The following is a 21,525-nucleotide window of genomic DNA, read 5'->3' on the forward strand; positions in this document are numbered from 1 at the left end:
ATCCTCATGCCCCAGTTTAAAAAAAAAAATGGACACCAGAACCCTATTTTTGAATTGCCCCAGCCCAGATTTTTAAAAAAAAATTTAAGTAGCAATGCCAAGCACCATCCCCAAAGCATCTCATTATTGAGCCAAGAGGACAACACAAGGTTAACCTCTGACAGCAATACTGGCTGCATCTAACCCTGTCTCATCCTGCCAGCAATGGGGTATCTTTTTGGGGATAGGCTGGGGAATTAAGAGGGGACTCCATGGCACTATGCAAATAAAAAGCGTTAAATTAGAGGGGGTCTCCAGTGTTTTGGGGGATCAGGAATTGGACGTTCCACTGCTTTATTTTGTTTAAAACTCAGCTGAAGGGCTTTTATTGTTAGAATGTAACTTGGCTCGAACCACCCCTAAGAGGAGAAAATTATTTCTTGCCATCTGGCTCCCCTATATTCAATCTTTGAGTCCTAGGGCTCACAGCAATATTTTGAATGTTCTTTGATTTGCTCAGCTTGGAGGTCCGTGGGAGAGATCTTTGGGAGGTGCACGGGAGATTCACTTTTCTTTCTTCCTTTCTTTCCTTTTCGCTCTTCCTTGTTCTATTTCTTTCTTTTTCTTTTTCTTTTTCCTTCCCTCTTGTGTTGTTGATCGTTCTTGTTTCTTCATACTTTCTTTCTTGTTTTCTGGGTGGGGGTGGGGGTGGGGGGGGGGGGAAGGAGGGATTCCATTATATTCGACCATGGCTTCCTTCTGTTGGGTGTTCCACTAGGTTGGACACACCATAAGGCAGGGGGGGCTACTCTTGTGGCCTGTTTGTGAGCTTTTTCCAGGACCCATCAGAACCCAGGGTCCTGGAAATACCTTCTTTTTTTTCCTACTTTCAAGGAATGGGCAGGGGTTAGGATGCTGCAGCTAACCCGATGATGATGATTTTAACTGCTGTTGGCCTGGCTTAGGCTGTACTTTGGTTGGCTTACTCAGTAGGTGTCTTGGGCTTTTCTCTGGTGCCTTTATTGAGAGGAGGGAGGCTATGGGGGGGGAAGGTCTGGGTTGCTGGGGGGAAGCACAAAAACTAGATGATGCATAATGTAAAGTATTGTTTTATTGTATGTTCTGTTTCTCTGAAGTCAGCAATAAAAATTTGTTAAACATTAAAACTCAGGTAAAAGGGAGGGGAGTAGGAGGGGTGTTAGTGGTGATATGCTTTTAAACTGGCAGAAACAGGAATCATGAGGGGAGGACTGATGGCATTTGAGGGTGATGGAATTGGGACTGAAGATGCTGTTTTCTTAAGACTTACTAATCCAGCCAGCATTGATTTTCAGCACTAATTTAGTTAGGTCTGGCTGGGGCCCTGGGTCTCTTCTATCAAACTGCGCTAGCAGTTTGTAGCACGGTGAGCCACGCCAAATGGCCCGCGCTGCTCCTGACACTCAGGGTTCCTGTGAGTGACGGGAGCAGCGTGGGCCATTCGGCGCAGCTCTCTGCGCTAAAAATTGCTAGTGCAGTTTGATAGAAGAGGCCCTAAATCTAGCCTGTCGAATTTTCAACTGAAAACCTAGCCGGTTTGTTGACCAAAAAATTTCAGCTAACAATAACCAGCTTAATGAGTATCCAGCACCCCGATGTGTTTACCAGTAATACACTATCAGTGGTCAGCCAGTACTGCACCAGAGGAGAGAGCTGCTGGCCCAGAGGATCATCAGAATTACAGAAGAAATGTGGTCAATTCCATATCTTAACAAAGAAGGGGCAAGTATTTTGTCCAATTCAACCAAACCTAGCTTTATTATACGAGTATAGTAATCAAATACAGTAGTCCCAACGAGGATCCAGGTTTCGGCAGAAAACTGCCCTCTTAAGGGGACAAACCAACTGATTGTGATGTTCAGAAAGGTCGTCATATAATAACCTAAACAAATAGAATTTGTGTAAAAACAAGGGGTCTGATTGAGTGATGCAACAGTAAAATATCATGATTTCTCGTTTTGGAGAGATGACAAATTGTGATATTCTTATGTTGCATTTTATTGGACCCCTTGTTTCTACACAAGTTCTATTTGTTTAGGTTATTATATGACGACCTTTCTGAACATCGCCATCAGTTGGTTTGTCCCCTGAAGAAGGCCGTTTTCACTGCTGAAACCTGGATCCTCATTGGGACTATTTGATTACTATATTTAACATAACATAACAGCAAATTTCTAGACCGCATAAGTTCAATGCAGTGTGTGGCGCAGTGGTTGCATCTACAGCCTCAGCACCCTGGGGTTGTGGGTTCAAACCCTGCACTGCTCCTTGTGACCCTGGGCAAGTCACTTAATCCTCCTTAGCCCCAGGTACGTTAGATAGATTGTGAGCTCACCGGGACAGAGAGGGAAAATGCTTGAGTACCTGTTCTGCCACTTATTTCTGCCCAATGGGATAATCAGTAACCCTCAGAAAGGCACCCAGACAATATAAAGCTTAAACAATAACACTTTATTACATGCATAGATAAATATTAAAATAGAATAACATCACCGTATTTCCGGACATCACTATCCCTCACAATCTGGAACCCAAAGCGATTGATAGGAAAGGAGAACCGAACCCGGGCTGTCCTTTGTTGCAACGTAACTGGATTCAAATTCTATGGGCTGAGTTCTTCTCTTTTATAGAGAAAAACTGCTGCCCTCTTAGTAAGACAGTTGGTACTGGTCCTTTGTTATTTGTTTTGACAACACATAGATTAGAATGTCATAAGGAGGTGTTACAGTAAACTGGCTTCTCATCTGGTTTCACTCTTTCTTTGATGTGATGTAGGCAACATTCAGGTCAAAATGTCAGATTGTCAGATAAACAGACTTGTGGATTCATGTCAGTAGCATGTTGACTTTCAGTTACCCCTCTGGCCAGTTTCTTTGTTTGGATAACATTCAGGTCCCATCTGGCGTTACTGTCCTTTTGAGGTTATTAATGAGGTGTTGCAGGGACTAGTAAACAGTTGGTCTTGCTCTTTTGTTCTCTGTTTTGGTGACACTCAGGTCTGTCCTTACTGATGTTATTTGAGCAGTACTCATTGCAACTGAAGTCAGGGAAAAGCTGTTTGGTTCTTAGTAAAGCATTTGATGTTGTCAAGGTAACACTAAGGTTCAGGAGTTCAGGTAAGCAGACTTGAGGAGACATATAATATTCTGAACAAAATTATCAGTAATATACTGGGGTATAACATTCCACTCCTGGATACTCAAGTTTGCTTCTCCAAATTTAGAAGTCCTCCGAATTAAGGGAGAGAGTGTCCGACAATTAAGAAAGGTTAAAAGATAGTTAAACAAATTTATAGAGTACAAAATGAAGAAACTCCTTTTATGCCATATCACTGCAGTGGTACATATTGTTTCATTTCAAAATTTACACCATTTTCTATCTAAGGGTACAGAATGTGATGTGGTTTTTAAATCAATAACGACATGTAACATTAACTGATCATATCGTAGTGTTAGTTCATAATTATGTACAGTATTTGTCACCCATTCACCTTCCCTTCTAAATACATCTGCTACTCTGGAGTCAAAATATGCTTCTTTGCCAGCCAGTATTTCAGAAACAATAGTATCTATTCTACTTTTAAGCAAAGGTAAAATGGGAAAATTAATTTTCCCTTCATAATTTATTTCCTTATGTGCTAAACCTGGTGTTCTTGCATTCCCTAATATTTCTTGCTAATTAGGCCTTTCACTTGAAAGTATCACGTATTGGGAATCATGAAAATTAATAATCTTATTAATATTATATTTGTGCTCTTACTCATGGCATACATTTAGGGTAGCTTCATATTCACCATCGATCACCGCAGTTATCTGGTATCCCGTTTTTCTTAGCATCTTTGGTTAGGGTCTGGCTATGCTCCAGTTTCAATAGGCTTGCTTTGCCACTCACATGCCTTCACTCATGTAAGTTTCAGGCACCACCTCCACAGACCAGCCCTAATGTTAAGTGGCAGGATATAGGCTCACTTCTATTCCCAAGTCGGTGCCACATAACAGCCTCATGGCACGGCACTGTATGTCTGGTTGCGTCTTCATCTTCTCGGTCTGGTGAAATTTTCTCTTAACCCAGCATGTTAGCCAAATCATCAGAATGAGAGAGCAGAGCTGACCAATTTTATCACAAAAGGATGAAAGTCTATATGGAATAACATTTCCCAGTACGTGATTTTTCAAGGAAAATATTTCCTCATAACTGTTTAATTTCAATGCTTTAGTTACATTAAACCCCCCTAGTGGTAAAAGAGAGTATAAGAGAAAAAGGAGAAAAACCACTTTATGTACAGAAGGTGATAACATGTAACACAATACTTGTGTGTAAAGTAGTATTTGGGTGAGATGAGAGAAGCAACACTAATGCACTTAAAGGTAGTCTGTAGGACATTTAGAAAATACACCTTTTTATGTTCTAGACATAATTATTATGTCATTTTTAAGAGAGACCATACACACGTACAGAATGTGATAACATTTGACACAATACTTGTGTGTAAGGTAGTATTTGTGTGAGATAAGAGAAACAACACTAATGCACTTAAAGGTATTCTGTAGGACATTCAGAAAATATACCTTTTTATGTTCTGGACATAATTATTATGTCATTTAAGAGAGACCATACACACGTACAGAATGTGATACCCAAATAACTTATGTCAGAGATGTGCACTGCACTGTTTATACCTGGTAAGTTAAATAAAGAGAGACCATTTTTTATTTTATTTAGCAAATATCAAATACCAATGAACACCATTTTACCAGGTATAAAGCTTTCTAATTATTTCTCTTCTGATATCCTTTTATAATATAACCCCTAACTAAATTATCATTAGGCTGTATAGAAACATAGAAACATAGTAAGATGATGGCAGAAAAGGGCCAAGGCCCATCAAGTCTGCCCACTCTATAGACCCTTTGCCCTGACCCACGTAGGGATCCCACATGGGCGTCCCCTTTATTCCTAAAAAACTGGCACGCTGCTGGCCTCGATTGCCTGTGAGTCCTAGCATAAAATCATTGTGAGCATGGTTTTCATAAGATACTTTCTGGTATGTGGGGGAATCTTTTTTGGAAAGGGATATGGTACCATTTGGACTAATAGAAGGGGTGGAATAAACTCTGGAAATGGCCAATGTGCAATGTTGGGGTACCCCATAAGCTAAAACAAACAACACATAACAGAAACAGACAAACACAGAGCTCTGGCATGCTTTCTTCCATCGGTAATGATTCAGGGTTGATTTTAATCTGTAAATAAGCACACTATTAATCAAAAGAGTCACAAACAAATGTGGTATCCATTGGATTCCCACTATCAGGTCACATTGCTGGAAGTATTTTAAATGTGGCACAGTGAAATTGGTTCTCCGGACCATGTCTAGATAATAAGCTCCTAAAAGAAAGAGAGATAGAAATTTAAGTTTTACTGGTCTTCTTTTCTATTTTCTTCCATTTCAAAGTTCTGTCACACAATCATAAAAATTCAAGCAGGGACGCTTTAATCTATAAAACATATAAGAGAGGTTTACGTGCAGGTACAGTGGTTCACAATGTTAGTGTTTGAGATAAAAGACACATTTGCAAAATTACTTGGGGTGCAACTTCCTTATACTATCTAACAAAACTTTATTCATTATAAAGGTCTACTTTTTTATTGTCCAACTTCTACTTTTTTATTGTCCAACCTACCCCATATGTTACCCCAGATGTGAAATATGTTGCCTCCAAAATCCAAAAAGGCCCAAGTCTGTTTTTTATTTTGGGGAGAAGAGAAGTTTAGCTTTCTCTCTCACCTCTCGGCATCCTTTTGCCCACTTTCTGCTTTAATCTTGTGATAGAAAGTGGGACTATGTAAGTATTTTTGTGGTAGTCTGGTATATGTATATTGCCTCCCTTGCCAAGTGAATGCAAATTGTTCTGGACATTGCTCCACTATAGGGATAGTAAAAAATGCATTGGTTCATGTTTCCATCGGAAAGCTGTCATGTTAACCCTTTTTGGATATCTGGCAAGGAATCCCATAAATTAATCCCAAATTGGTAATTGTCCAATTTTAAAATTTGTAAAATTTTTTCTTCCTGCTTGTATAATTTTCCCCCCAATCCTGATATTTATATTCCTACACCCCAGCGTCCACTACAGCTTGTACCTGTTGCTCCCCAGGTTTCTACTAAATATTTATCTCTACCTGCGGATACTGTTCTAATTTGGTCTAGGCACACACTGAGGCTCGGCATTCACATTATTGATCCTCCCAACACTTCCACCCTTTTAAATCAGGATAAAGAATGGAAGCAATTTCCTCAGGGGGGCTGTTGGCACCAAAATATCCTCCCTCTCTCCTTTGTTCTCTATTTTTGTACATTCCCCATAATGTCCCTGTATCTTCTCCGTCTATTTCTTTCCTCTTTACACCATCTTTTATTAATGCCAAAAACATATTCCTCCGAGACACCCGCTTAGCCCTGTTTGAATTGGATTGTCCTGTTCTCTTTTTATCAAAAGTAGTTTGAGGTCCCCAGTCTCCCAGATCTCCTAACTGTCGGACCGCTTCTAAGGCTTCCAAAATAGTCCTGTCTATTTGATTGATCAACAAAGTTATCTTTACCTGTTTGTATGCTGGTGCAGCATACTTAATCATTTTATTTCTCATGGACTCAGTAAAAGGTAATGACATATATGTGTCAGCGTGACCTATTACTAAGGCTGCCTTCATAGACTCCTCCTTAATTCTCATTTGAGCATCTTTTAATGTATACCAAATCTTATCATTTGAGGGCCAATCAGATTCAAGTGGATATCGCCTCGTGACACCCCTACTAATTATCTCTAATAAAGACCATTGGGCATTTTTTGCAGGATAAGGATCCTTCCGCAACGTATGTTGCACTACTATTTCTTGACTAATTTGAACAAATTTAGGGGCATCTGTGGCATCTAACATAATCCCTGCTGCACCCAGCTCCTGCACCCGAACTACCCACTGTATTAGTGGTTCCCCAGGCTGCTGTGTAAAGCGTGCCATCATATCCATGATTTCATGTGGAGTAACATCCTCCCTGTTATTAGAATTTGAATCCCAAATATTCCCATCCCGTTTGTTTGGATTCCAATCATTCGGCAGATGATAAATTAAGATTTTAACTTTTCTGTAACTCACTTTCCACCTCCGTTTCTTGTATTTATATTGTGCATATTGCATAGCTGACTGTTCTATTACATTTTGATAGGTTTCTACCTTATCCATTAACAACTTATTCTGACATTGTAGCATTGTAATGGCATGCTGTTGTTTATTCCTTTTCTTTTCCAGCTCTTCTAATTTCAATTGTAATTCCTGTTTAGCTTCATGCAAATTCCTCCAGTCTGACAAAATCATCCTTCCTTGTCTAGAAATTACTTCTTGCTCTTCTCCTTTTGAGATTTTCACCTTTTGTAAGGAGGCACATAATTCATGTGGATCCCCACTTTCAAAAGTACAGGATTCACACAATCCTGCTTCTACAGACCACTCAGTGGCCATTAATGTTCCCATAATTTCATTCCCATTTGGAATGGAGGGATTGGGAGCCTGCTCCTTCACCCCTTGTTTTCTGGTTAGCGTTTCTGACCACATGATTACCCCACTTCTTGGTACCAATTTGTTCTGCCACTTATTTCTGCCCAATGGGATAATCAGTAACCCTCAGAAAGGCACCCAGACAATATAAAGCTTAAACAATAACACTTTATTACATGCATAGATAAATATTAAAATAGAATAACATCACCGTATTTCCGGACATCACTATCCCTATTCCCATCCCGTTTGTTTGGATTCCAATCATTCGGCAGATGATAAATTAAGATTTTAACTTTTCTGTAACTCACTTTCCACCTCCGTTTCTTGTATTTATATTGTGCATATTGCATAGCTGACTGTTCTATTACATTTTGATAGGTTTCTACCTTATCCATTAACAACTTATTCTGACATTGTAGCATTGTAATGGCATGCTGTTGTTTATTCCTTTTCTTTTCCAGCTCTTCTAATTTCAATTGTAATTCCTGTTTAGCTTCATGCAAATTCCTCCAGTCTGACAAAATCATCCTTCCTTGTCTAGAAATTACTTCTTGCTCTTCTCCTTTTGAGATTTTCACCTTTTGTAAGGAGGCACATAATTCATGTGGATCCCCACTTTCAAAAGTACAGGATTCACACAATCCTGCTTCTACAGACCACTCAGTGGCCATTAATGTTCCCATAATTTCATTCCCATTTGGAATGGAGGGATTGGGAGCCTGCTCCTTCACCCCTTGTTTTCTGGTTAGCGTTTCTGACCACATGATTACCCCACTTCTTGGTACCAATTTGTTCTGCCACTTATTTCTGCCCAATGGGATAATCAGTAACCCTCAGAAAGGCACCCAGACAATATAAAGCTTAAACAATAACACTTTATTACATGCATAGATAAATATTAAAATAGAATAACATCACCGTATTTCCGGACATCACTATCCCTCACAATCTGGAACCCAAAGCGATTGATAGGAAAGGAGAACCGAACCCGGGCTGTCCTTTGTTGCAACGTAACTGGATTCAAATTCTATGGGCTGAGTTCTTCTCTTTTATAGAGAAAAACTGCTGCCCTCTTAGTAAGACAGTTGGTACTGGTCCTTTGTTATTTGTTTTGACAACACATAGATTAGAATGTCATAAGGAGGTGTTACAGTAAACTGGCTTCTCATCTGGTTTCACTCTTTCTTTGATGTGATGTAGGCAACATTCAGGTCAAAATGTCAGATTGTCAGATAAACAGACTTGTGGATTCATGTCAGTAGCATGTTGACTTTCAGTTACCCCTCTGGCCAGTTTCTTTGTTTGGATAACATTCAGGTCCCATCTGGCGTTACTGTCCTTTTGAGGTTATTAATGAGGTGTTGCAGGGACTAGTAAACAGTTGGTCTTGCTCTTTTGTTCTCTGTTTTGGTGACACTCAGGTCTGTCCTTACTGATGTTATTTGAGCAGTACTCATTGCAACTGAAGTCAGGGAAAAGCTGTTTGGTTCTTAGTAAAGCATTTGATGTTGTCAAGGTAACACTAAGGTTCAGGAGTTCAGGTAAGCAGACTTGAGGAGACATATAATATTCTGAACAAAATTATCAGTAATATACTGGGGTATAACAGTACCTGATTGTAAAAACCGCTTAGATAACCTTGATAGGCGGTATATAAAAAAATCCTAATAAACTTGAAACTTGAAACAAAAGATTATGCTATGGAAAAATACAGAGAATGTTATGAAAGAATGCGAGGATATCTAATTGGTCAAGAATTTAGAAAAGAGAAAGGTGTTCAACAACTTTCTAAAATGTTCATGTGAAATAGATCTAAATAACAATAATCAGAAATTTTTATCTTAATAAATATATATATTTTCATTTTTCCCATAATAAGATAATGGTTAAAGGAGGGAGGGTGGGAGGGGGTAAGGTTTTTATTCTCTTTATCATAAATTATAAATAATTTATTATAATAGATGTTATTCTTATGTGACAATAACAAAATATAGGGAGGGAAGAGGATTCATAATTAAATAATAATTGATAAAATCATTACAGTTTATATGATATGTAAAATCAGACTTTAAGAATAAATGGGATACCCCTGTGGGATCCCTACGAGGGTCAAGATAAGGAAATTGGGTCATTAGGGCATAGACAGGGGGTGGGTAAGCAGAGTGGGCAGACTTGATGGGCTGTAGCCCTTTTCTGCTGTCATCTTCTATGTTTCTATGTAATAAGGATAATATAAGATATGTTTTATATAAAGTACATTATAGAAATATCGAGTGTATTGTTAAGATAATTGTATGAAAATTTATGACACTTGTTGTTATATGAAAAAACCAATAAAAAACTTAAACCAAAAAAAAATATATTCATATAATATAATATATAATAGTCATATAATATATATAGAATAAAAGTAGGTTTGGTTGCATTGGACATCATACTTGCCCTTTGTTTTGGGTTGCTCCAATGTGGCATGATATTTGGCTTTGTACCAATTCCAAATCTTACAATGGTACTGTCTTCAGTCAGTACTATGGCATTTTGCTTCCTCAAGGGTCTTCAGCGATTTCTTTCCATATTCTTCATTTAGAAGTCTGATTTGTGCTTTCCCCGACAGTTCTTGGTTTGCCTGATCGCGTGGAGGAGATGTGTCCCGATATCCCAGACCTGGAGACCCTGATGAAAGAGATTGGAGGCTTGGCAGAATCAGGGGCTCGTTACACTGAGATGCCCCACGTGATTGAGGTCACTCTCCCCATGCTATGCAATTACCTGCCACGCTGGTGGGAGAGGGGCCCCGAGAATCTGCCTGACGACACTTCTCCCTGTTGCACCTCTGTCACCTCGGAACACCTCAATGCTCTGCTGGGGAGCATCCTGAAGATTATAGTCAACAACCTGGGCATAGATGAGGCCTCATGGATGAAGAGACTGGCAGGTACCATGTGAATGAGTGTGGAGGCACTAAGGCCCAAATTCTGTAACCAGCGCCTAAAGTTAGGCACCTATTTCAGAGTTGCCCAACTAGATAGGCGCCTATCTAAATTGAACAATGAGCTTAATTAAGCTTTTTTAATCAGCACTGATTAAAACCTAGGCACCTATCAAGAAAAGCGCGATTCTGTAACAAGGCGCCTCTAAAGATTTAGGCGGCCTTCAAAAAAATAGGCGCTATGCATGGTAGGCATGGGCGTGGCTACGTGTTAGGTGCCTTCTTACAGCGTGCTTAAGCGCTCGCATGGGCGCCTAACTTTTAGTTGTGCCTAGAGCTGGCCTATTTACTGGGCGCCTCCAAAATAGGTGCCGCTCAGCGCGATTCACTAAACAGCGCCTAATTGCGCTTGAATCGCACTGAACAGTGCCTATATCGGCGCCTAACTTTTGGGCGCTTCTTATAGAATTTGCCCATAAGGGCTAGATTCACTACATTCACCGATCGTGTCCCGATCAGTTTGCGATCGTTTGCGACCCCCCCCCCCCCGACCCGATTCACTAACCACCTGCCCGATCGATCTCCCACCCGATCTGATCTGCCCATGCAAATGAGGGGAAATGGCAGTGTTTCACTAAGCAGAAGAAGAAACCCTGATTGGGGTTGCCGATCCAAAAGTAAGCGACTGCTGAGGACCAACGGAAAAAAATATGATCACGTCACTCCCTTCTTGATTGATTCACATTGGCTCCCCATTAATCACTGTATAACCTATAAAATCCTGCTTCTAGTATTCAAAACATTGTCCACCAACGAACCACAATTTATAAACCGAATGCTTATTCCATATAACACATCACGTTCTCTCCGTTCCACAGCTCAAAGGCTGTTGGCGGTTCCTTCTTTAAAAGTTATTGGTATTGGTTTAATAAAATATGGGAGCCATTAACATTGTTTTGTAATGAATAAACACCATTTTTTTCTTTTGAAGATAAATTATTCACGGAGGGAGGGGGGGATTGTACAATTGAAGAAAAAGGTAAAATGAATTAAGAAGAATAGTGTTGAAAGGGAGGGTGGGTGATGGGTTTATATATATATATACAATTGTTATTATCTTGATGGATTTATCAAGTGTTGTTTTTGAGCCTATGTATTACTTTATATTGTACACTTGTTGAATGATTAAAAAGGAATAAAGAATTAAAAAAAAAAAAAAAGTTATTGGTACTAGACGTCATGACATATATTCGGTGGTGGCCCCTCAGACCTGGAATACTCTGCCACAACATATAAGAGAAGAAAAGGACCTTAATCGGTTTAAAAACAACCTGAAAACTTTTCTTTTTAGAGACGCTTTTAATCTTTAAATGACATACACACAGCGCATTTATAAAAAAAAAAAAATTATAATAATACCATTTATAAACACCATTTATAAAAAAACACCATTTATAAAAAAAAAAATAAGAAAAAAAAAATTAATAATAATAAAAATTTCTACCTTTCCTCATGTTCCTTCCATTCATGGCTCTTTCTTTTCTCTTTTTTAAAAAACATTAACTTTGTAACTTTCTCCCTTTTTTCCTTATGTATTCAAGTTTGTCAGTTTGTTTGTCCGTCTAACCCATTTTAAACAGTACGTTGAATTGTATGTTTTATTTTATATTTTATTGTAACTCGCTTAGTAAATTATAGATAAGCGATTTATCAAATCTGAATAAACTTGAAACTTGACTTGACCAGTCGCTTACTGTCCTTGCTGACTCTCCTGCTCTCTGCCGCCCTGAAATCCCAGTATCGAGGTTACAAAATAACCCTCAAAATAAAAAAATAAAACTGTACATTACTCCCCATATATTCTGCAAAAAGCGCAGTGCAGTGCAGTGCGAGCCTGTGGTTTTAACCCGCAGGTTAAACGTGTGTTATGTTCCATATCTGGCTGCAGCGTGTTCTGTTCCATTAAATTGAAATGGTTCGTTATGTCCACTCAAGGAAAGTGCAGCCACCTCTCCCCCGTTATTTTGACCTCGCTTGTGCGCGAAGAGCAAGCACATGCGCAAATCGCATCTACAACCAACAAGGAGAATCTGCGCATGCGTCTCGATTGCTCTACAGCGACCCATGGGATCGCTGTAGGGCGTGCATGAGGGCTCTTTGGTGAATCGGTCGCCCGGCAGAACCCAGCCACAAATTGCCCAACCATCACCCAGATCGGACTGGGGTGTAATGGGGTAGGAATGGGCAGTCCTAGGGGGGGGGTGTCCAGATTTTACAAATATAAAATCTGGCAACCCTATCTGTGCGCGTCAATCAACATTGTGTCTGTGCATGCTTTTCTTTTGCTGTTAGTATGAGGATCATACGTAATGATAGAAGTTACTCCCTGACTATGATTTGTTTTCTCTCTTTCTCCTCCCCTCTCTTCCCTCTTTGCTCCTAGTGTTTGCTCAGCCCATAGTGAGCAAAGCAAGGCCGGAACTTTTGCGATCCCACTTCATCCCCACCATGGAGAAGCTAAAGAAGAGGGCCGGAAAGGTGGTAGCCGAGGAGGAGCAACTGCGGCTGGAGATGAGGACTGAATCCGAGGACTCGGAGGAGATCATCAAAGATGAATTTTCTGTTCTCTGCAGAGATCTCTATGCACTGTACCCCTTGCTCATCCGCTATGTGGACAACAACAGGTGACTGAGCGTCTGACCCATAGCACGTCTGCAGCTCTGGCATGCAGCAATGTTCTAAAAACGATTTTACTTAGATAATCAATGTTCTTGTTTTAATTGCCATGTAAGGGGGGAAATTATCAGTGCGAGCTACCATTGCAGAGTCAGAGCGGCACAGAAAGCAGGTGCGAGTTTTTCGCTTCCTGCCTTGTCCCATGCCGCTCCGTGAATGGGCCGCCATCAGTTTTCGGCAGCCATTCAAGGCAGCCATTCACGTAGCGGCGCGGGATGAGACAGGAAGCAAAAAAACTCACACCTGCCTTCTTGCCGCTCTGACTCTGCCGCTGCTGCTCGGGAGAAAGCCGAAGGGAAGGGCAGGAGGCCGAAAGCTCCTGCCCTACAGCGCTGGACCGCCAGAGGAATTAAGATGGGGGGGGGGTGGTATTCGCTCCATAAGACGCACCCTTATTTCCACCCACTTTTTGGAGGAAAAAAAGTACGGTATTCTGTGTTTGTTTTATTGTAATCCACCTAGGTTATAGGTGGAAAATAAAATTTTAAAATAAAATAAGTATAGTGCCTTTCCCTGCTCTGAAGAGGCTGGATCCAGTCCTCTCCTCAAGAAATGTTTCCTAACAGTTGTTTCTGGTTCCACAGGGCGAACTGGCTTACAGAACCAGACTCGGATGCCGAAGAGCTCTTCCGTATGGTTGGCGAAGTCTTCATTTTCTGGTCCAAATCCCATGTACGTTGTCTAGCTTGCTGGAGGCAGGACTTGCACGAGGCATCTTCAGGGGCAGACATAAGATTTTTGGCTCCTCCTAATATCTGAAGAATCTGAATCCTTCTATCGTTTGTCTTTCTTTCTCTTCCCCTCTCCTTTCACCGTCCCTTGACGCCGAACCAGAATTTCAAACGAGAGGAGCAGAACTTTGTGGTCCAGAATGAAATCAATAACATGTCCTTTCTGACGGCGGACAGCAAGAGTAAAATGTCGAAGGTAAGTTGGAGGATTTTCAGGACGCGTTGACCAGGGTTACCAGACGTCTGGATTTGCCTGGACACGTCCTCTTTTTAGAGGTCATATCCGGATGGCTTTTCAAAACACGGCACTTTGTCCGTGTTTTGAAAAGCTTCCAGCTCGGGATTGTGTCGGCAGGGCGTCCATGGATGCGGCGCGGTGATGTTGCACGCATGCCCTCCCGACACGGCTCCGGGCCCGAGAACAGGTTGCGGGGGGCGGGGCCACGAATCCAGATTTTACAATAGTCAAATCTGGTAACCCTTCTGTTGACCATGGTCTCTGTGACTAGTATGAAGCAAACTTAGGGTAATTTGTCACCCAGAACACCCAAAGTAACAGTGGTGAATACAATAAACAAATGGTCTCTAGCTAAATCTGAAGTAGAATGAGGACAGATGCTAATGGTATGTCACATGGGAGAAAAGAAGCTGATATGAACTTATGATCTCTACAAACTTATGATACTAACTGCAGGGAAAGGAATTCTTGTCCCTGCTGCAATAGACTTCCAGATGCAGCACTCTCTCCCTTGTAAACATGAGATGAGGCTCTTTTGCTTTTCTTGACCTCAGTCAGGATAACTTTATACATCTGGCTGAGGGTGCCTGTATGGACCCAAAACATCTGGTTGGGGCTGCTTATAGGGACCATATACATCCAGTTGTGGACTTGCAAAGGCCGTGTACAATCTCATTGTGGATTGTTTTAGGGGTCCTGCACAAATGAAGGGATCCTGCCAGTGTTTGTCAGACTATTGTACCTTTATCTGTATATAATATATGTAACTGCGTTGATTGTACCACAGAAAAGTGTTGGAGTTCCATTCAACCTACTCTAGTTTCTAGAATGTAAACCACAGTGATAAGAAGTTAGCACTTAGAATTCCTGCTAATATCTACTTACGTGCTGGATTCTTATTGGCTAGGACAGCCCTCCGTGCATGGCCTCCTCTCCCATTATCATACTGTAACCCATTCCTGGTATGTTTAACATGCTTCTCTCTCCATACCTAAATTGAGCTTTGAATTATGTAACAAAAATATTTATCTCCTGAAATGATCTCCTCCTCTGTCCTCTCTCCGTTTCCTGACTCTCTCCTTTTTTATTTCCTTTTGTTTGGTTTCAGAATTAATTCATTTTAACATTTTTTCCTTTGTCTTTTTGTAGTCTGGAGAAAGCCAGGTTAGAACAAACCACATGATCGCCTTTGTGGCTGTTTGAGCTTTTTCGTTGCTGTTTGCCGCGCAGTCTGCATGCCTCCTCCCCCTTTTCCTTCTTCCCTCCTGCCCCTTCCCCTGCTGACAAAGGCCCTGAAGGTGGGGAGGGGGAGGGGGAGGGGAGAGGGGAGATCTGGCACCAGAAAGACCAATTATTTCTCTTTCCTGGAGTAAGGCTGATGAAACACTGAGGCAAATCCATCCTTTGAAAGCATTAAAGGTGAACTGTAGTGCTGTATAAGGACAGGTCCTGTTTCAGAACAGGCACCAGGGTGAACACTATGTCAGTGCTATAGCCACAGGTGGGCAAAGCCCCACTCACTTTGGGCTGAGGCCTACCCAAAATTGGTGCACCCTTGCTGTGGTTGGCAGGGTAGCTCTTGGCCGGAACTCTTCCAAGCTGAGCAACTGGCAAGCTGCCACCAATGCCAAACGCCTTCCATGCATGCGTGAAAATGACATGTACGGGGGAGTGGCAGTGGCAGCAGCTCAAGGATGCCACTGCTAGGTGTTCAGCTTGGAAGAATTCTGGCCAACAGAAAAAGAAGTCTTCAGCTGGTGGGGCTTAGGGATCCCCTTCAGCTCAAATATTGTATTTTAAGCTTGGGGGTTGCCAGGAGGAGGGGGAGGTCACAAAAAATGCTTCATACCCATCAACTTTGGGCTCGGGATCCCCAAAATAACCATCCAACTATGTTACTGCATTATGGAGCGTAGAAATGACAGCGAAGGCGGCACCTTATAGACTAAGCCGTGAAAAGAAAATTTAAATTAATGTCTCACAAAACTGGAAATATTTATGAAAGCTTAAAAGGATTTTGGGAAAAATATATTGAACCACTGAAGATTCTGGTGGATCACGACCAGGAAAATGATATTTGCTCATGTGTAGTGTCACCTCCAAAGGTCCATAAAAACAAGAACAAATTCTCCTTTAGATCTGGCTTAACATTGATCTGACTTAACATACTGTATAAGAAATGACCAGAACTGAACCTTGCTACATCATCTTCCGAAAAAAACTGAAAACCCATCTGTTTGATACTTAATCTCCTGCATCCTCTCCTCTTCTCCTCCCCTTCCCCTCCCACTTCCTCTCCCATCTCTCCCCTCCCCTCCCTCTCTCCCTACCTATTCTCCTCCCCTCTCTCCCTCCTGTCCTCCCTCCCTCTCCATCCTCTCCTCCTCCCCTTCCCCTCCCACTTCCTCTCCCCTCTCTTATCTCTCCCCTCCCCTCCCTAACTCCCCCTACCTATTCTCCTTCCCTATCTCCCTCCTCTCCATCCTTTTTTTTTCTCCTCCCCTTCCCCTCCCCTCTCTTATCTCTCCCCTCCCCTCCCTCTCCCCCTACCTATTCTCCTCCCCTCTCTCCCTCCCTCTCCTCCTTCCCTCTCCCCTCTCTCCTCTCTTTAAAGTCACCTTGAGCCTGTATAGGTATGAGCGACGCACAAATAGAAGATTAGATTAGATTATAAACAAGTGGGTAACAATACTAGATATTAATATTGCAGCATAAGTAGATCATTGTTTAAAATTTAAAAGGATGAACAAAAATTTAAAAGACCACTCTCCCAATATTTAAACACTTTGGTCAGCATTGACTACAAATGCCGGTGTTCATTGATGAGTTAAGTCAACCGCCAGAAGTTATCAGGGTACTATCAGCCAGTAGTCTGATAACCATCTGGATAAGTTAGGGCAGCTGCTGTATTTGGCTGTTCTGACTTGGTTGGGTACCAGTGTTGAATATCAGTGGTACCCAAATAACTTCTGGCTCTGCCCCTGGACTGTCCCAACACTGTCCAGATAGTGCTGTGGTGATCTATGAAGATTTTCAGTGGCATTATTTAGACATTATAATCAGCAGAAAGGCGAGCAGACCAAAGAACAGACCAAGTAGTCCAAAGTAATAGAGATCACCATTTATTATCAGCTATACTGGAAGGGGTTAGCACAGCGTCTGACTTGGCCAAGTTTCATCCTTCTTGGGCTGCCTCAAGAGCCAATAGTACCAAACCAATGTAATAAAAAGGCTTGCAACAAATCTGATAGAAACATCTCTCTTCCCCTGTATTTTTCCAGTCATGTGACTAGCACTAAACTTAAAGGTTTGTCTGTACAGTAAGGCTGGTTGATGTGGCAACAATGCTAAGTATAAACAGAGAGAGAGAGAGAGAGAGAGAGAGATGTTTCAATCAGATTTGGTGAAAGCCTTTTTTATTACACCAGTCTGGTACTATTGGCCCCTGAAGCAGCAAAGAAGGGCAAAACTTGGCCAAGTCAGGTGTTGTACTAATCCTTCCAGGGTTGCTGCTAATAAACCCATGATTTGGATTACTTTGGGCAACCTGGTGTGCTCACCTTTCTGCAAGTCTGGATTTTGCAGACTGACTGCCTACTTAAGAACCTTAGAATTGCCATACTGGGACAGGTCGAAGGTCTATTAAGCCCAGTATCCTGTTTCCAACGGTGGCTAAACCAGGTCCAAAGTATATAGCTAGATCCCAAGTAGTAAAACAGATTTTATGCTGCTTATCCTAGGAATAATGGCCTACGAACTTCTCTTTTAGGAAATTATCCAAACCTTTTTTAAACCCTGCTAAGCTAACTGATTTCACCACATTCTCTGGAAACAAATTCCAGTGTTTAATTACACGTTATATGAAGAAATATTTTCTCTGGTTTGTTTTAAATCTACTACTTAGTATCTTCATCACATGCCCCCTAGTCCTAGTATTTTTGGAAAGAGTAAACAAACAATTCACATCTACCTCTTCCACTCCACTCAGTATTTTATAGACCTCTATAATATCACCCTCGAGCCGTCTCTTCTCCAAGCTGAAGAGCTCTAACTGCTTTTTGGAATTATCTAGAAAGTACCAATAAATATTATTGGCTGGCCTCAGGTAGGAGTCATTTCTACCCTAAATTCCACTGAATGGAAGGAAGTGGAGCGATCCAAGATGGCTGCGATGAAATGACTGTGGGTGAGACGCTCCTAGAATAGTTCCCCCACTTTACCTTCACATTATGAAAATGCCGAAGAGAAGGGGCAGAAGTGCTGCTGGAGCCTCGTGGCGCTCAGACACCCCTCCTATGGCGACTATTGATGAATTTCTGAGGCGCTTACAGCAGGAGCGAGTTTTGTCGGGGAATCGCCCGCTGGAGGTTCTGGCAATGAGTGAGGGGGCAGTGAACCTCCCTGGACTTGAGGCGACGCTGAGCCCCTACGCAAAGTCCCTGCCTCCACAGCCGCAGGGAGCCAGCTCACCGCAGCACGACAGTCTATCCGAAGAGGTGGGCTCTCTATCCCGGGAGGCTATTATGTGTTTGGCTCTGGAAGAACTTAATCCTGGGGCAGAAACAGCGATGGAACAGCCAGACGAACAAGGCAGAAGAGAGAGAAGCCCTGTGACTGGGGAAACCCGATCAATACAACCAGGTACATTTGCTTATTTAAAACCTACTAATGTTACCCTGGATTCTATCTGGGACCTAGTTGCAAGTCTGGGTCAGACTTTATCCCCACAAATACAAGAACTGGATAAAAAAGTTTTGGAACAAAAAGAGGAATTTAAAGTTGTTAAAGAAGATACCTCTTTATTGAAAACTAAAGTGGACACTATTGAAAAGGAATTACTAGAAGTAAAACAGGTGCAGGGTACTTTAATTAGAGATAATACCAATTTAAGAAGGAAAGTTGAAAGTTTAGAAAATATTTCTCGTTTAAATAACCTTAGAATTCTGAACTTTCCTAAAACTTCAACGATATCTGCAAAAGAGATGTTGAAAAAATATATAATTGAAATATTAAATATTCCTAAAGATATGCTTCCTCCTTTCTTACAAGTATTCTATCTTCCGACTAAAACAAAAGAAGAATCTTTTCCATTGGTACAAAACCAGAATTCGCAAATGGATATGACAACAATCTGGGAAACATCTCTCAAGCAAATAATAAAGCCTGCTACTCTTTTTACTCACCTGACAAAAATTAGTTACTGAAATTGTGTTTCAAAAATAGAGATAAAGAATTTCTTGGACATAAGATACAGATGTTCCCAGATGTGACGAAGGAAACCCAAAAACGTCGATGTCAGTTCCTGCTCCTTAAACCAGGGGTAGCAACGGTGGGGGGAATTTTCTTTCTGCAATACCCATGTAAATATATTGAAAATATAGATCAAATACATATATATTTTTTGAACCATCACAGCTGACAGGCTTTCTCATTACGAAACGCTTTGAAGGGGATCCAATAACATCAAGTTAAACATTTAAAGATATTCCTGTAACCACAGTCAGGAAATTGCTATTTTGTTGTTTAATTGGATGTGATTCCATTTTCCTTATTTTACTCATTAAGATTCTTGGATCTATAAATAATGGACTAAAGATTGATTAAGAAAAGTATTTCCTTTTTATTTTTATATACGTTTATTATATATTGTAATGTCTTTCTCAATATTCTGAACAAGAAGTTATTTCTTGATTTGTTTAGTGTTAAATATAAATAAAGAATTAAAAAAAAAAAAAAATTCCACTGAATAATCAACTTCTTTGTTTCACATAAATAGATTACCAATGAAATTCATAAAACCATAAAAGCAAATATTGCATAAAATTCTCGCAAGATGCAACTGTGAGCAATTTCAACCAACAATTCTTGATGAGCCAGATCAGTAAATGGTGACCAAAGTTAGGTCAGCAAACTGAACAAAGGGACTATAAAGAGATATAATCCTTTAAACCGAGAAGGTGCTCAGAACCAACGGATGGTAAGAAAATTACAAAACCAGGGACAAATCCCTATAAGTGTTTTCAATAGTCTATCATTGCACCATCTTCAATTGGTAGAAAAGTTTAAACTGTGTCTGACTAAATATGTTGTTTTAAAATGTCCATCTATATAATAAAACGCTAGCCACGCATGCGCACTCCTATTTGCGTGTTCCATGATCAGTAGGTCTGTGGCCGCAGGAGTGCGCATGCACGCTTATATGTCACCAGCCGCTGATCGCCTCCACAAGCCGGGACCGCAGCCAGCCGCCGATCTCCGTTCCTCCAGCCGGGGGGGGGGGTGTCTTGGAGGAGAGGGATCGCGGCCGCTCTGCGCCCCCACCGAGGAGACCAGCAACTTTCCGCCCCGGCTCTTAAACTGACCCCGCTGCCCGGGACCCGAGTCCTTTGCCGCCCCCCCCTTCCCTTCCCGCGGGCCCGACTACAAACCTGGCGATTCAAGCAGCATGTGCAGCAGTCTACACGCGCTGCTTCGGGCCCTTCTACTGCCCTGATTTGCTCTGCCGCTTCTCTGATGATGTCATCAGGGACGTGCCAGAGTAAATCAGGGCAGTAGAAGGACCCGAAGCAGCGTGTGGAGACTGCTGCACACGCTGCTGGAATCACCAGGTTTGTTGTCGGGACCGCGGGAAGGGAAAGGGGGGTAGAGGAAACGCTAATGCTGCTGCACAGGGAACTGGTGTGGGGGGAGGTAAATGGAGGGGGAGGGAATGCTGCTTTGGACAGACAGTCAGGGAGGAAGGGAGACAGAAAGAAAAGAAGAAAGACACAGGGGCAGGTGCACAGGGAACTGGTGTGGGGGGAGGGAAATGGAGGAGGAGGGAATGCTGCTTTGGACAGACAGACAGGGAGGAAGGGAGACAGAAAGAAAAGAAGAAAGACACAGGGGCAGGGAGATACACAGAAAGACAGACAGACAAAGGAGGCCAGGGACAGAAACAGACAGAAAGAAAGACAGCGGGAATCGCGTCGGGAGGGATGCGGGATGCGGCAGAGGGAACTTTTCCAATGGGTGAAACTGGGCGGGCTGTCGGGAACCTCTGATCAGGGGCAGAACAAGGTAAATGTATCGTAGGGATAAGAAGGAGGAGGGGGAGAAAAAGGAAGGGACGCCTACTGCTGGACAGGGGGAGAAGGAAAAAGGTGCTGATGGACAGGGGGGAGGTAAAACAAAGGGAGAAGGGCTGCTGCTGCATAAGGAGAGCAGTGAAGGGATGGTGGTGGACACAGTGGAGGTAAAAGGAAGGGAGAATGGGCAGAGGGAGCAGCAAAGGGTGGTGATGGACAGCCAAGGAAAAAGAAAGAAAGCGGCTAAGG

The 21,525-nt window shown here is 41.9% G+C and overlaps 1 protein-coding gene across 12 annotated transcripts in view; it reads left to right on the forward strand.

Annotated features, from left to right (window-relative positions):
* Positions 1–21,525, forward strand: part of RYR1 (ryanodine receptor 1) — a 314,039-nt gene that overhangs the window by 174,770 nt on the left and 117,744 nt on the right. For 8 of the 12 annotated variants that reach the window (XM_033954047.1, XM_033954057.1, XM_033954052.1 and 5 more), the window contains 5 exons: positions 10,190–10,510; positions 12,948–13,188; positions 13,825–13,912; positions 14,075–14,167; positions 15,359–15,373. In XM_033954047.1, the coding sequence (XP_033809938.1) occupies positions 10,190–10,510; positions 12,948–13,188; positions 13,825–13,912; positions 14,075–14,167; positions 15,359–15,373 (758 nt within the window). The remainder of the gene's footprint in view (positions 1–10,189; positions 10,511–12,947; positions 13,189–13,824; positions 13,913–14,074; positions 14,168–15,358; positions 15,374–21,525) is intronic. The other 4 variants (XM_033954059.1, XM_033954058.1, XM_033954049.1 and 1 more) reach the window with 1 other exon arrangement.

Source organism: Geotrypetes seraphini, chromosome 8 (assembly GCF_902459505.1).
Source record: "Geotrypetes seraphini chromosome 8, aGeoSer1.1, whole genome shotgun sequence".
Taxonomy (NCBI): Eukaryota; Metazoa; Chordata; class Amphibia; order Gymnophiona; family Dermophiidae; genus Geotrypetes; species Geotrypetes seraphini.